The 14,625-nt window shown below is 38.5% G+C and overlaps 1 protein-coding gene across 3 annotated transcripts in view; it reads right to left on the bottom strand.

The window, feature by feature from the left end:
- Nucleotides 1-9,314: 9,314 nt before the first annotated feature.
- Nucleotides 9,315-14,625, bottom strand: part of CMKLR1 (chemerin chemokine-like receptor 1) — a 147,628-nt gene continuing 142,317 nt past the window's right edge. For all 3 annotated transcript variants that reach the window (XM_089677056.1, XM_089677064.1, XM_089677070.1), the window contains one exon: nt 9,315-14,439. In XM_089677056.1, coding sequence (XP_089533182.1) covers nt 13,375-14,439 — 1,065 coding nt within the window. In that variant the 3' untranslated portion in view covers nt 9,315-13,374. The remainder of the gene's footprint in view (nt 14,440-14,625) is intronic.

A 14,625-nucleotide genomic window follows, 5' to 3' on the forward strand; every position in this document is an offset into this window, starting at 1 on the left:
CAATTAGTGCCAATTATGGCAGCTATAGACCAAAAGGAACACCAGGTAAAAGCCAGTACATACCCAAAATACCAACTAACTCTGAGACAGAGAAGGGAAACCAAACAAGAAAAGGTAGATCTATTCTCTACAGGGGATAAGGTTTGGTCATGGTTCCCTACTTACACAGGATGGGGAATAACACTTATGAACAAAATAAATAATTACACAAACATTATTGATGATATACTGGAGAGGAACTCTAAGGACATGGGGTTGCTAAATACTGAGACCAGAGCTATTAGAAAACAGCTGGAGATGCAAGAATTAGCTATTGAAAGTATGAGTGCTGCTCTGACAGGTTTGTGTGAGATGACAGAGGATTATGAATGTTGTACTTGGATATATAATACCACAATGACTGTTCCAGATTATTATGAAATAATAAAGCAACACAGGGAACAGGTAGATGGTTTGATGGAAGAAGCTAGAGCTATAGGAAAAGATGGATGGACTTCTTTTGATTGGTTAGGATCAGGATTTGGTTCCATCTTTTCATGGATGAAAGGTATCGCTGTAAGCATAGTCATGATATTGTTTTTTGTTTTATCTTTATATCTATGTTTTAAATGCTCATTTTATTGCATTGCTAGAGCTACCAAGCTGCAAAATACAAATGAAGGTTATCTGGCTATGTAAAGAATTGAGATCATGTTCATGATCTTAGAGGGGATTGAAAGAATCTAGATAACTTCCATTTTGTATTATGTACGCCATTTTAAGTATTAAGTATTAAGTTAGTTTTTGTAGAGATATTAGAAGTGTAATGAAACTGTTTTTGGTTGTTCAAGGATGTATCAACAGAAGCTAACACGACCCTGACAATGTCTTTGTCTGGCTGTTTTCCCAGAAAGTTAGCCAAAATAATTTGTACCAAGAAATGTATATGTTATGTTTCATGTAGTTAGCTCATGATGGAAAGTTACAAGTTACAGTTTTGAAACTCGCTCCCCCCCCCTCCCTTATTATTATCTGTAGTCTATATAATCTTATTAATGTCTAATAAACTTTGAACATCTCTGAACATAAGCTGTCGTGATTTCCGTGTTCAAGGGGTGTTCCCAGAATTCTGCTGATAAACCAGGAATCTCTCCACAGACCGGGGGTCTCTGAGGGGAAAAGAAAATCATTCCTTTCACTATACAGCAGTGGTCTTCAAACTGCGGCCCAGGGGCAGGATGCGGCCCTTTGCTTGCCTTTATCTGGCCCTTGAGGAACCTTTCCTCCCACTGATACAAGACACTATTCCTCCCACTGACACCAACAATGGGGCATAATTCCTGCTACTGATATCAATAGGGCCCACTGACACCAACAATGGGGTCCTATTTCTCCCACTGACACCAACAACAGGGCACAATACCTCACACTGACACCAATGATGAGGCACTCAAACTGACACCAATGATAGGGCACTATTCCTTCCACTGACAACAGCAATGGGGCACTATTCCTCACCCTAATACCAAAGATGCATTGTTTACTCCCACTGACACCAGGACAATTTCAACTCCGAATGGCCACTGACCAGCCTCCCTAAAGTCTGAAGAAAAGTAAACTGGCCCTTTGTTCAGAAAGTTTAGAGACCCCTGCTATACAGTATATATGGATATGAACACAAATAGGAGTAGACATTAAGGGTATATGAGCACAAAAATATTCCTATATATTTTCTTTATGCAGCATGTTAAGTGCACAACAAAGATGCTATAAAAAAAAATGTTTATTATTGGAACCACATGACACCAGAAAACACCAACATAACTGTCAGTTACAACAAAGAGCATATAGGGGTACATTTGAGAATCTTATTTGATGTATCCAAGCCATCTTTATGAGCCCATTACTTAATCCCATATATTATTCAGCCTGTTTTTAAAACAATATGCCATAGTAAATCACTATTTTGCATTTAATGTGTGAAAAGCCATTACCATGGGCAAAGGGTTGAATGAGACGGTATACTAAAATGTTGTTATTTACATGATTTAACAAGAATTCAATGTTTTTCTGTACTGGTTGCCAAATGAGTACTTTTAGCAGTAATAGCACACGTTCTTTGCTTTAAATATTCAGAAGAAAAGACATTTACCAAATGTTTCCCTATTATATAGGTATTCTTCTTAGCAAAAGACATTTTCTGTCACAGGCTTTGCTTCTCATAAAGTCTAGTAGGTTCTGTGATTGCACATTTAACAATTTCAACTTTCCCAGCTTTAAAAGAAGCTTAATTAGGAAAATTCTATGTTACCGGTGTATGCAATTTTATTTAAAGCAGATGGAAGGTCTACAGATGTTAACAAAAGGAACTACACTACACTGCACTACAGTGTCCTACATGCTTTAGCAAAAAGTGTCAACTAAATACTCATTTCTTGTGGCCATGTGACTGCTCCATCTTCCATTCTTCTTTCATTGAGGCCAGTGGCCTGGGATTTGCAGCATATATCAATTACATCACAGGAGATGTTCTCCTCCCATGAGCTTGTAGCACAAGTGAGCTGCAGGCGCAGTCCAGAGAGGGTGACAAAATTGCTACAATTTCAGCAGCATTCTTGCAGCATTATTTAACAAAAAATACAGCGCTATGATTCTATAAGTAAGCTGAGCAACACTGTATCATAAAAATTCCATATATGCGCTGTGGAGCGCTCAGATATATGCAGGTGTATAAAGGTTATACAGCACACATGTGGTGTACCTTTTGGAATGCTCTTGTGGTAAACAGTATGTTGGAAGGATCACAAGAAGGCTCTGAGACAGGCTAAGAGAGCATCTGTACAACGTTAAAAAGGGTTCAAAGAGCATTCCCTTTCGATGCATTATCAAAAATTCCACAATAGAAATGCTTAAAATTCACTGGTATTGATATTATAAAGCATCATTGGAGAGGGACGTTCAAGCGAAGGTCTGTATCAAAGTTAGAAACTAAGTGGATTTTTGATTTACCAAATATACTTGTGAGCCACCAGGATATACAAGCAAATAAATGTATCAGATCGCTGGTTAACTAACCCACTCTCCCAAGGTGTGCGTTTAATATCAACTGGTCAAATAATTACCGCGCTCTAATACTAACTAAAAAGTGCTCAGTGCTTGTAATACATGTATAAAATAAACATTATTGGTATCTTAAAAATAAAATAATATTACCATAAACTATTACTCAATGTGCAATACTTATATATATGTTCCACTAATTCATCAGTGAACCAAATGGTAATTCATAGTGAGATAAAAAATAAAAATAAAATAAAATATAAAATAATCAATAATAATTAATATCTAAAGTCCCAAGTGCAAAAGTGTTCCAACCGAATCAGATAATATTCTCCTTCCAATGAATAGTATGCTTCAATCTTGCAGCTTTGTAATTAGCCTGTATGCCTGTGAGGGATAATCCCTCCTTTGATCCACTCCTTGTTTCAACAACTGAGTGTTCCTCACAAAGTACATGCAAGAAAAGAGAGAAGATATGGTGCCTTATCCCAGAGATAAATCAAGACTTTAATCTGCTTCCATATTGCACTCACATGTCATCAACAACATATCGCTTTTCAATATAAAAGAGCCGCTGCCTGCGGTGAAGATCGGACTAGAGCAGCAATGGGCAAACTACGGCCCGCGGGCCATATACGGCCCGGCGGACCTTTTAATCCGGCCCGTGGAGCTAGGCTCCCGCTAGGCTCCTCTCACAGTCCGCCCTGAAGACCGGTGTAGCATGAAAATCTGTCTCCTATGAAGATCTGTCCCCCTTGACGTATCTGCGCATGTGCCGGAGATCGCCGATCGGCTGCTAATGCCTGAAACTGGCACATGCGCAGATACATCGAGGGGGACAGATCCTCATAGGAGACAGATTTTCATGCTACTCCGGAACGGCGCGGGAAGACGGCGAGAGGAACGCGCGGAGCAAAGGTAAGTGAATTGACACAGGGGGGACTTGGGGACTTAATATGGGGAATGAATTACTATAGGGGGGATGAATTACTATATGGGGGATGAATTACTATGGGGGATGAATTACTATAGGGGGGATGAATTACTATATGGGGGATTAATTACTATATGGGGGATGAATTACTATATGGGGGATTAATTACTATATGGGGGATGAATTACTATATGGGGGATGAATTACTATGGGGGATGAATTACTATATGGGGGATGAATTACTATGGGGGATTAATTACTATGGGGGATGAATTACTATGGGGGATGAATTACTATATGGGGGATGAATTACTATATGGGGGATGAATTACTATGGGGGATGAATTACTATATGGGGGATTAATTACTATGCTTACTATGGGGGAATATTACTAAACTTACTATGGATGACACATACACATCATTCATCTACTCTTGGTCCGGCCCCCGGGTCCAATATATGAACCCATTGCGGCCCTCAAGTCAAAAAGTTTGCCCACCCCTGGACTAGAGGGTGTGTACCCCACGCCGTCAGTACTCGCCGTAACAGATGTGCGGTGACGTCACTGCCCCTCCCCAAAGCATTGCGCCACAGGGACTGCGTAGCTTCATCTGGGGGATGATGTGGATGTGATAAGTGGATTTTTGAGCTACAGTCCCTTTTTCCACAAGGCTTGAACGTAGATCTTGACATTAATTGTTTTATCGATACCAGTTAGTCCCAGCTTTACAGATGTCCCAGTTTTATTATGGATTTTAACAGGGTTGTATTTACAACCATTGTTATTATACTGTTCTTATTGTATGATTTTACTCGATCTCCCAGTTTCTATCATATTTAATTTTTGAGGTCTTGAGTAATTGTATCCCAGTGCTGGGATATTTTGTTTTTTTGGCATTTTTGGGTTTTTATTCACTTTTAAACATTATATATTAGTATCATGTTTTTAATTCACTTATTTTTTAAGCAAGATCCCAATTTCATTTACCACATGCCACCCAGCCACTGTAGAAATACGGTGGCAGGGCGGCACGGCTGGGCAAAAGCACGTTTTAAAACGTGTGTTTTTAAAACAGGTAGGGGGCGCGAGAGGCGTGCCGCCGTCCTACCTGTCCCGCTGATCACAGCCGCGGATGTCAGTCGCCGGGTCACAGCCGGTAGTTTACTGGCTATGTCCCGGCGATCGGCAGCAATCGCTGACAGAGAGCACAGCTGCAGTAGCTGTGCTTTCTGTCAGTTCCCTGACAGCTCCAGGACATGCTGATCAGGACAGAAGAGTTTCTCTCTCCTGATCAGCGGTGTTCCCTGCAGTACACACCCCTGCTCCCTAGTAAAACACTCCCCTCACACAGTTAACCCTTTCCCTGAATAATAAACTTAACCCCTTCCTCCCCAGTGCCATTAGTACAGTGTCAGTGTTTTTTTTTGCACTGATCACTGTATTGGTGTCACTAGGGATGTCAGTGACCCCAAGTCAGTACCCTCCAATGTCAGAATGTCCGCCGCAGTCCCGCAGTCCCGTCATAAGTCACTGATCGCCGCCATAAGTCACTGATTGCCGCCATTATTAGTATAAAAAAAACCTAAAAATCCCAGTATCTTTCCCGCCATTTGAAACGCTATAACTTTCATGTAAACCAATTAATTTACACGTATTGGGTTTTTTTTTTTAGCAAAGACATGTTGCAGAATGCATTTTGGCAGCAATTTATGACTAAATTTGATTTTTACATTTTTTTTACTGGACATGTTTTATAGCAAAAAGTCCAAAATATTGTTTTTTTCCTCAAAATTGTCAGCCTTTTTTTTTATAGCGCAAAAAATAAAAACCGCACAGGCAATCAAATACCACCAAAAGAAAGCTCAATTTGTGGGGGAAAAAAGGATGTAAATTTCATTTATGTACCGTATTGCATGACCGCGCAATTGTCTGTTAAACTAGCGCAGCGCTGTATAGCAAAAAAATGGCGTAAATTGCAGTATCTATACCATAGTTTGTAGATGCTATAACTTTCACACAAAGCAATCAATATAACTTATTGGGATTTTGTTTAACAAAAACATGTAGCAGAATACATTTTGGCCTAAATTTATAACCAACTTTGAGTTTACTATATATTTTTTATAACTGAAATAAAAAATATTGTTTTTCTACAAAATTTTTGGCCTTTTTTTGTTTATAGCGTGAAAAATAAAAAGCGCACAGGTGATCAAATACCACCGAAAGAAAGCTCTATTTGTGTGAAAAAAAGGACGTAAATTTCGTTTGGGTGCAGCATTGCATGACCGCGCAATTATCCGTTGAATTAGTGCAGCGCCGAGTAGCAAAAAGAGGCCTGGTCATGAAGGGGGGTAAATCCTCTGGAGGTCAAGTGGTTAAATCATTATATATTATTCTTACGTACGATTTTCATATTTTTTTATATACATTGTGCATTTTTAAAAAATTTCTTGGCTTTACCTTCAATTTTACCTTTGTTTTAATTATATTGATTTATATTATAGGTTTTTTTATAGTTTTGATTATCTCTCAAATCTGGTTTTTAATAGCTATATTACATTTGTTGTTATTTTAACTATTCTGGGGAATATGCTTTAAATAATGTGTATTACCCCAGTGTTTTTATCATGTATTACTATTGCAGCCCTATATTTATCATGCATTACTATTGTTAAATTATTATGATGTTTCACAGCAACAGAGGAATCCCTTTAGGGAGTGTGATTTCTGGAACCAGTAGTTCCACATAAAGGTTAACCTGATTCCATTTACAGCCTTGTTGTCTGATCTTCACCTGGCTACAACAATATGGAGATTGCGATCCTTCCTTTTTTTCCCACCAGAAGTATTACTCCTTATATTGTATTTTAATTATATTCCTACACCCATCTATTATTCCCCATTTACATCTATCACATAGACAAGTTTGCTTCGTTTGAGTATTGTAATCGGACAGGACATAGTTACATCCATGTCCGCCTCATTCCTTTGTTGTCTGTGGATAACCAGGAAAACGGCCGCTCCCGCATGCATCACGCATGTGCGAACAGGCCAAGATGGTGTCACCATACCTTACCGCGCATGCCAACATCTCCCTATTTATAGCATCGGCCGGCTGAGGCACACTCCCTTTGATAACATGCTCGGGCACAAAACGCGTTAGGGAGGAGCCCAGTCGGTGACATCACGCCGCACAGGCCACGTGGAGGCTGGCGGCCATCTTTAATACTGATGTTTGCAGATGTGAGTGCATTTATCTTTGATGTGGATTTACTTATCAATAAATTTAAATACTACACTATCAAGTTCTCTGCTTGGGCTCGATTTATTGCGAGCCCCCCCTTTCAAGGTGGATTCCTTTGTGCCCCATACCTGTTTTTGGGAGAGGTCCCCCTGCTGGATGGATATGTATCTCTGATACCTGGAGTGTGATCCCCCTGCTGGATGGATGAGTATTCCTGATACCTGGAGAGAGATGACACGCTGATTACCTGTCTTACCTTTCCAGATCCAGATGACCAGGAGTGGTCTGATTACTCAATTGCGCATTATTTTGCGCTATCTGGTTAGTGCAATATATTCTCATTCACAGTCACTGGAGTCACGGAATTCACCTGATATTTAATTATTGGACTTTTTATTGATATTTTATGTGATTTTATAGATAATTTTTTATGTCACTTTTGCACTTTAAACGTCACTTCATTAGAAGTTTTATACACCTGCATATATCTGAGCGCTCCACAGTGCATATAGAAATTCTGAAGGACCCTCTGCACACTGGTATTCGCCACAGTGCATATAGGGAATTTTTATGATAGTGTTGCTCAGCTTACTAATAGAATCATAGTTCTGTATTTTTTGTTGTTTTACAACGAAGGTTCAGAGGTTATACCTTTATGCTAGCTGCTCATAATTTAGATTACCTAGCGCTCGTATATCCCTTTTATACCCATTCTTGCAGCATTGTCATCCCACTGCAGGAAGTGATGTGACTCACAAGTGATGTAACAAAACTGGCAGCATCAACAAGTAAAAACATAGGGAAGATAAGAATGAAAAACTATGAGGATTATATGAATGTGCAAATTATATTTAAAAAAATGGTATTTGCCTGGAGATACACTTTAAGTGAACTTTTCATTCTTGCAGTTTTTCTGTTTCAGAAGGACTCTATAAACTATAGTTACTTGTTTCTTCCCGATCGCCTAAATGGGAAAATATGTAATTAGTTAGACATTTAATACTGGGGTTATGGCTGCAGCTAAATGCCATAACCCTAGTATTATTTTTTCCTTAGACGACGGTCTTTAGATAAAAGTTATCTGAGCAGCAGATTCATTGCTGGATCACTTTTAGAAGTGGTGGGGTTGGCTTACCTGGCTGATCGGTGAGCCCAGGAACTGATCTGGCACTGGCAGCAGCAAGGCATAGAGATGAGTGAAGGAAAGGTGGCCTCCACTCATCTCTATGGCCTAGGAGGACTGGAGTGATGTCATGACATCACTTCCGGTTCAGGCTGAATGTCAATAATGATATTTTTTTTTAAAAGCAAAAGATTTTATAGACCCCACATCTGTCCATAAAGAGGAGCTGTCATGCTGTATTGTTATCACAAGGGATGTTAAAACAAATTTAAGGGACAGTGTAAAAATAAAAAAGTAATTAAAGAAATAATAACAAAAAACATTTTTTATAGTGCCCCTGCCCTCCCGTGCTCTCTAGCAGTGGTGAAAGTACACATAGGTCACAGCCACATATGTAAACGGTGTTTGCACTACACATGTGAGATATCGCCGTGACCATCAGTGTGAGAGCAATAATTCTAGCACTAGACCTCCTCTGTAACTCTAACCTGGTAAACCATACAAAGTTTCAAAACGCTGCCTATGGAGATTTTTAAGTACCGTTTGGCGCAATTCCACAAGCTTGCACAATTTCAAAGCATGATATATTAGGTATCTATTTACTTAGTGTAACAAAATGTTTCATATTTTACAAAAAAAATTGGGTTTGTACTGTGTTTTTTATAATTCATCAAAGTGTATTTTAATTTAAAAAATTGCACTTGAAACACCGCTGTGCAAAAACCACATGACATAAAAATGTTCAGTGACTGCCATTTTATTCTCTAGGGCCTCTGCCAAAATAACTATTATGTTTGGGGGTTCTAAGTAATGTTTTAGCAAAAATTACTGATTTTTACTTTGTAAACAAAGAGTGTCAGAAAAAGGCCTGATCCTTAAGTGGTTAAATATATATGATATAAAAAGTTTTTAGTGGATTTCTCTTTTAAATTGTTTACCAGCATATTGAGAAGAAATGATGCATTCTGTGTCTATATTGAATGATACTTCTTTATTTTTTAAACTTTTTTTGCACAATCCTAATTACATCATACTTGGTTATCATTTTACTTAAATGATGTATAAGTGCGATTAAATATTTAACACAATTTTTATAAAAAAGTTACACATAACAGTAAATATTTATTGAATACATTAAGTAGTGGACTGTAGCATAAAACACAACAATGTACCAGTGTTATGTGAAATATATTATTCAGAAAAAGTTATATTTACAGTAATACTTTTTATTTTCCTAAAATGCTACAGTGATTATAATTGCAGGAACCGAGTAAAAAGTGAGACTGACCACTAGGTGGTTGGACACAGTTGTGGGGATGACACTGGAGGACCACGCCAGACTAGCACAAAGCCGACTTCTTTTTAGACCTCTTATTCATCAATTCGCTAGGAATCGGACTTGAGTTGATGGCACTTAACAAATAATAATGATCAATCATATCTCTCCTGTCTCATACTAGTTCCTTGTCATATTAATAGTTAGCAATTTATTGATAACTACAGTAACTTGCAACCAATTTACTGATAGCTAACTAGTAACTAATCTAATGTTGTCTTTCTGTTGTCACCACACAACTGCTTCAAGACTGCTTTTAACAATAATGATACTGAGAATGATACTACGGGGTTGATTTAATAAAACTGGAGAGTACAACATCTGGTGCAAAATCTGGTGCAGCTCTACATAGAAACCAATCAGTGAAAGCTTAACTGAACAAGCTGATGCTAGAAGCTGATTGGCTACCATGCACAGCTGCACCATATTTTACACTCTTCAGTATTAGTAAACCAAACCCTCTGAGCGGGCCGTGGATACGGGGGTACCACCAGTCCTCCTGTACAGGGCCCAGGCCAGCAGGGGGGGGGCCAGGCAGCTGGTTGAATCAGATGTGGGCAGAGAGGGTGGCTTCTTCTCCTCTAACTCCCGATGGTTGTCAGCTACTGCAGAGGGTCATACAGGGGGTCGGTCCCAGTAGATGCCACCACCACACCCATCACCCTCCCTGTTCACCATACATTTCCTCCTGTTGCCCAGGACCCCCTTGCCAGCTTCCCTCCTCTCCAACAGCAGTTGCAAGCACACAATAGGATCCTTCAGTATGGATAGTGGGGGAATATGTCTCATTTACCAGCCCCTTTCTTTCCTGAATGAACAAAATGAGAAATTGGTAACAATCATTCGCTGTGTTCATTCATAACTGAAGCCTAGTAAACTGTTGTTTTGTTTGGTAGAGGGGCCCTGTCAGGTTTGTTGTATGGGGCCCTGTGGTTTCTCACAGCAGCCCTGCCTCTGAGTTTCTAAACCATATAATAAAATAGCTTGGAAATACAATGTGCAATATTTACCAAAAGATATTATTTTATAATATTATATAAAAATGACACTATCCAGAGATTTGACAAAAATGACTGTGCCTTAATGAAGGAAACAAGCCAAAAGTTTATCTTTATGTACCTGCATAGCATATAAATCTAGCATGGATGTTACATGAAATTATGTATTACTGCTAAACATGTTAAGAAGCATGCCATACAATCATATAGTGCATGACAGATAAAAAAAAGAGTTGGGCTGTTTATCATCTGTTTCACGCTGTGATAATTTAGTAAACACCTACAAGCAATCATAATTCATTGAACTTGTCAATGTAAAGAGTGTGAAAATCTGATCATAAGATGACTGTATCTGTTAACATTTTACCAAGAGAAATAAACATCTCAGTGCTATGTCCACTGAAAAAAAACTACTCAGCAATTGTCTGTTGTCACGCAACACTGAGCCATGCCTCTAAGACCAGCTCAGCTTTAGCATCACAGCTTTGCATGTAGAAATTATGCCTCTGAATGCTGGAGCCAAGTGACCAGCTACTACTGTATGTTTCAGTAATACTTTGACAGCAATACTGACACCCCACAAATGTGTTATGGCACTGGTTGAAGTTACTTTTCTTCAAATCATCTGAAAAAAAAAAACACCTGAAGTTTGCAGACTATTAGACACCACCCTTACCTATAAAATGGTCTCCAACCAAAGGTCACAGAATGACACACTGATGAATTCCTCACATTATTTTAAGTAACTTCATTTGTTGTGTAAATTACATAAAACACATTTATCATGTATGTTTTACAAGAGAGTTGCTACTGAAGAATTTCAATTACTTAGTCCATGAGACATAACCATTTTCCATAAAATGATTTCCAAACTGTCAGAGAATGACCAACTGATAAACTTCCCACATAGTATTGCTGTAGCAAGAAATAGCTGTTATTATTTCCAAAATTCTTGCCGCTGCTGGGAGCTCAGCTCCTGATGGTGTGGGTAGATCCCCAGAATTACATCTACCAAGAGCCTTTATCCTACACAGTCTGAGAAATAAATGTATGCAGATGAAATGGGACATAGAGGGGTGCACATTGTCAGAGTTCTGTAGTCCAGCGGGCAGACCTAACTACATTACAATGCAATGATTTTTAGTAGGCTAATGGGTATTTTTCTGTAGTTGCCGTGGAAAGATTTATAAACTCCTGAAAATGGTTTTAAAGCTTATATTTTGTAAAATGTGAAAGTGAATGTAACTGGCATTTGCAACTGCTGTGTAGCCATACAAGCTGGTAAATAATGTTGTGTAACATCATCTTTTAAACTTTATCAGGCAAAGTGCAGCCTGTGACTGCTAGAGGCCCAATATCAGTAGGGTCCCAGTATTCCGGAAAAGAAAAACTGCCTTTAGTCCCGACATTTCCACCTAACATTCAAAGTGCACTTGTGCCCAGACTATGGGTATTAAAGTGCATTAAAAGGAATTATTTTTAACAAACAGTATAAGAAATATAAAGACGATCCCTGACCTCTCTAGCTGCATGTACTGTGAGGTATATCATCCTCAAAGATAATAACCGAGACTATGTTGGATTTCAGTTGAGTACCATAGCTTAAAACACCTATATTACATCTATTAAAAGGATTTTCTGTTTCCCCCAAAAATAGGGAAAGATAGGTTGCAATTTAGCGACATCTGTTGTGGATACATTTGAAGATGAATTTATCCACAATGCCTTTGGCAAGAGATGTGAATTTGAGCTTGCTTTAAAGTGCTTTAAAGCATAAGTTCACCTTTCCTAACATGTTACATGTTAAACCCATATAGGATGGATGTAACATGTTACTGATGCAGCAGCCCCCACACCCCCTTCCAATCCCCCATTGTGACAGCAGGCTTGGGATCTTCTCTGTCAGAATTTAAAAAAACATGACCATGTGGGGCTCTGCTATGTCATTTATTCACAGAGTTTTGCAAATGAGGGAATTACAGCTGCCGCCAGCCATTGTAGCTGACGACTTTTAGTTCTCAATGAACTACCAGGGCGCTGACAGGTAGTTGTAGTAGTAGGTAGTTGATGCTTTCTGTCATTCACTAACTGCCTGCCTGTACTGGATGTGGGCAGACAGCTACACTGACAGTCTGCAGGTCCAGGAGCCTAAGACTGCACACATGATCTGCTGATTGCACGTGCAATGCTTTCCAGACTCCCATTAAAAAGTAATAAATGTACTTTTTTTAACCTGCTAAAAGATGTGCATTTCTTTATTTTTCCTTTTACAAAGGTGAGTGTATACTTTAACTGCTTGTCATGTATATGTAGAAACTTTAATGTGCATAGTATAGACACAGATACGTTTTAAACTGAATCTGCATTTCTGCCCTGCCATTGTAATAGTTACTGTATAGTGGGTTTGTAAAAATACTTTTTATATTTTGTATTCATTTTATTTAAAAATAACAGCATAATAAAATATAAAATAGTCATGTGATATTGGTGGTAAAGAAGAGACCAAATTATTTTTTGCTAATTATAAATACTAGTATTTTTTTCATGAAAGATATGTGCTTACTGCAGTAAGTGAATTGCTGTTCCTGTTCCTGTTCCTGTATCATTTGTCAGTATCTGTTTCTAAACATACTAATAATTTGCTTTTTGTTTTTTGAAATGCATTTTTGGTTGATTTCTGGTTTGATTTTTGAAAATATTATATTGCAGTTGAGTCCTTTTCTGTAACTGAAGTTCGCAGCGTGAAGCTCCTGTGGCTAAGGCGTGTGTGCACGGTATCCTCACTTATTGCATTGTCAAGTCTTGATAGAATACTCATCTTAAACTTCTTGAAATCCTGGCCCATAATAACATACACAATAGGATTTACACAACTGTTGGCAATAGCAAGAGCAGTGGCAATAGGCAAGCCGATCTTGAATAAATAGTGTGAAAAAGTGTGGTGGTATAGCTCCAAAACATGCAGTATATGGAATGGTGACCAGCAAATGAAGAACGCCACAATAATCGTACATATGATCTTAAAGGGTTTTCTGGATTTTGCTATCTTGTTTTTCTTGAGTTTGAAGACAATTGTAATATAACTGAATGTTATTAGGATGAGAGGGATTATATATCCAAAAACAAATCTTATTACTACCATCGTAGTGTGGGTGTCATTAAAATCGTTTTTACCAAACATTGAATAATTATTGAAACAGATTTGCTTGTTATTTTCAAGTCCAGTATCACGGAAAACAAAAGAAGGTGAGCTTAGGAAGAATCCAATAAACCATGTGACTGCAGACAGAAAGCTGGCAAGCCTGGTGGAACGATGGTTCTGTGACCAAACAGGAAGCACAACAGATATGCAACGATCCAGACTAATAATGGTCAGCAGAAGGACACTAGTGAACATGTTCAATGCCAAAATGAAAGAGTTCAGTTTACACATGGCCTTTCCAAATATCCAGTGGTGATCCATGGCTGTATAAACCACAGTCAGAGGTAGGAAAAATGTGAACATAAAGTCAGCTAAGGCCAGATTAAAAAGCCAGATAGTGTTCACAGATTTCTTCATCTTAAAAGCAATTATACCAATGACGAGGCCGTTTCCAATGACACCCAAAAACCAGACAACCATGTAGAGTAGAGTAGGAGCAATCCGGATAGCTATGTCACTGACTTTGCTGTGGTCCTCATTGTGGATAACATTTAATGTGTCTTCATAATAATCCTCAGTGCTATAAGCATATTTGCTTATCTCATATTCATTATCCATAGCCTGAAAAAAGATTTGGAAAACATTATGTCATTAATTTTAGAAAAATTACTTGTGGTGAAGGAAATTTTAGATCAGAACACAAATCATGTCACCACCAGAACAGTATACTTAGAAACTTAGCATGCAGGACATTGTCTGAGTTGTTAGTACTGTGACCTTGCAGATCTGGGGTCCCAAGTTTGATTT

The sequence above is a fragment of the Staurois parvus genome, unplaced genomic scaffold (assembly GCF_062004578.1).
Source record: "Staurois parvus isolate SC_StPar_1 unplaced genomic scaffold, SC_StPar_1.0 ptg000014l, whole genome shotgun sequence".
Taxonomy (NCBI): Eukaryota; Metazoa; Chordata; class Amphibia; order Anura; family Ranidae; genus Staurois; species Staurois parvus.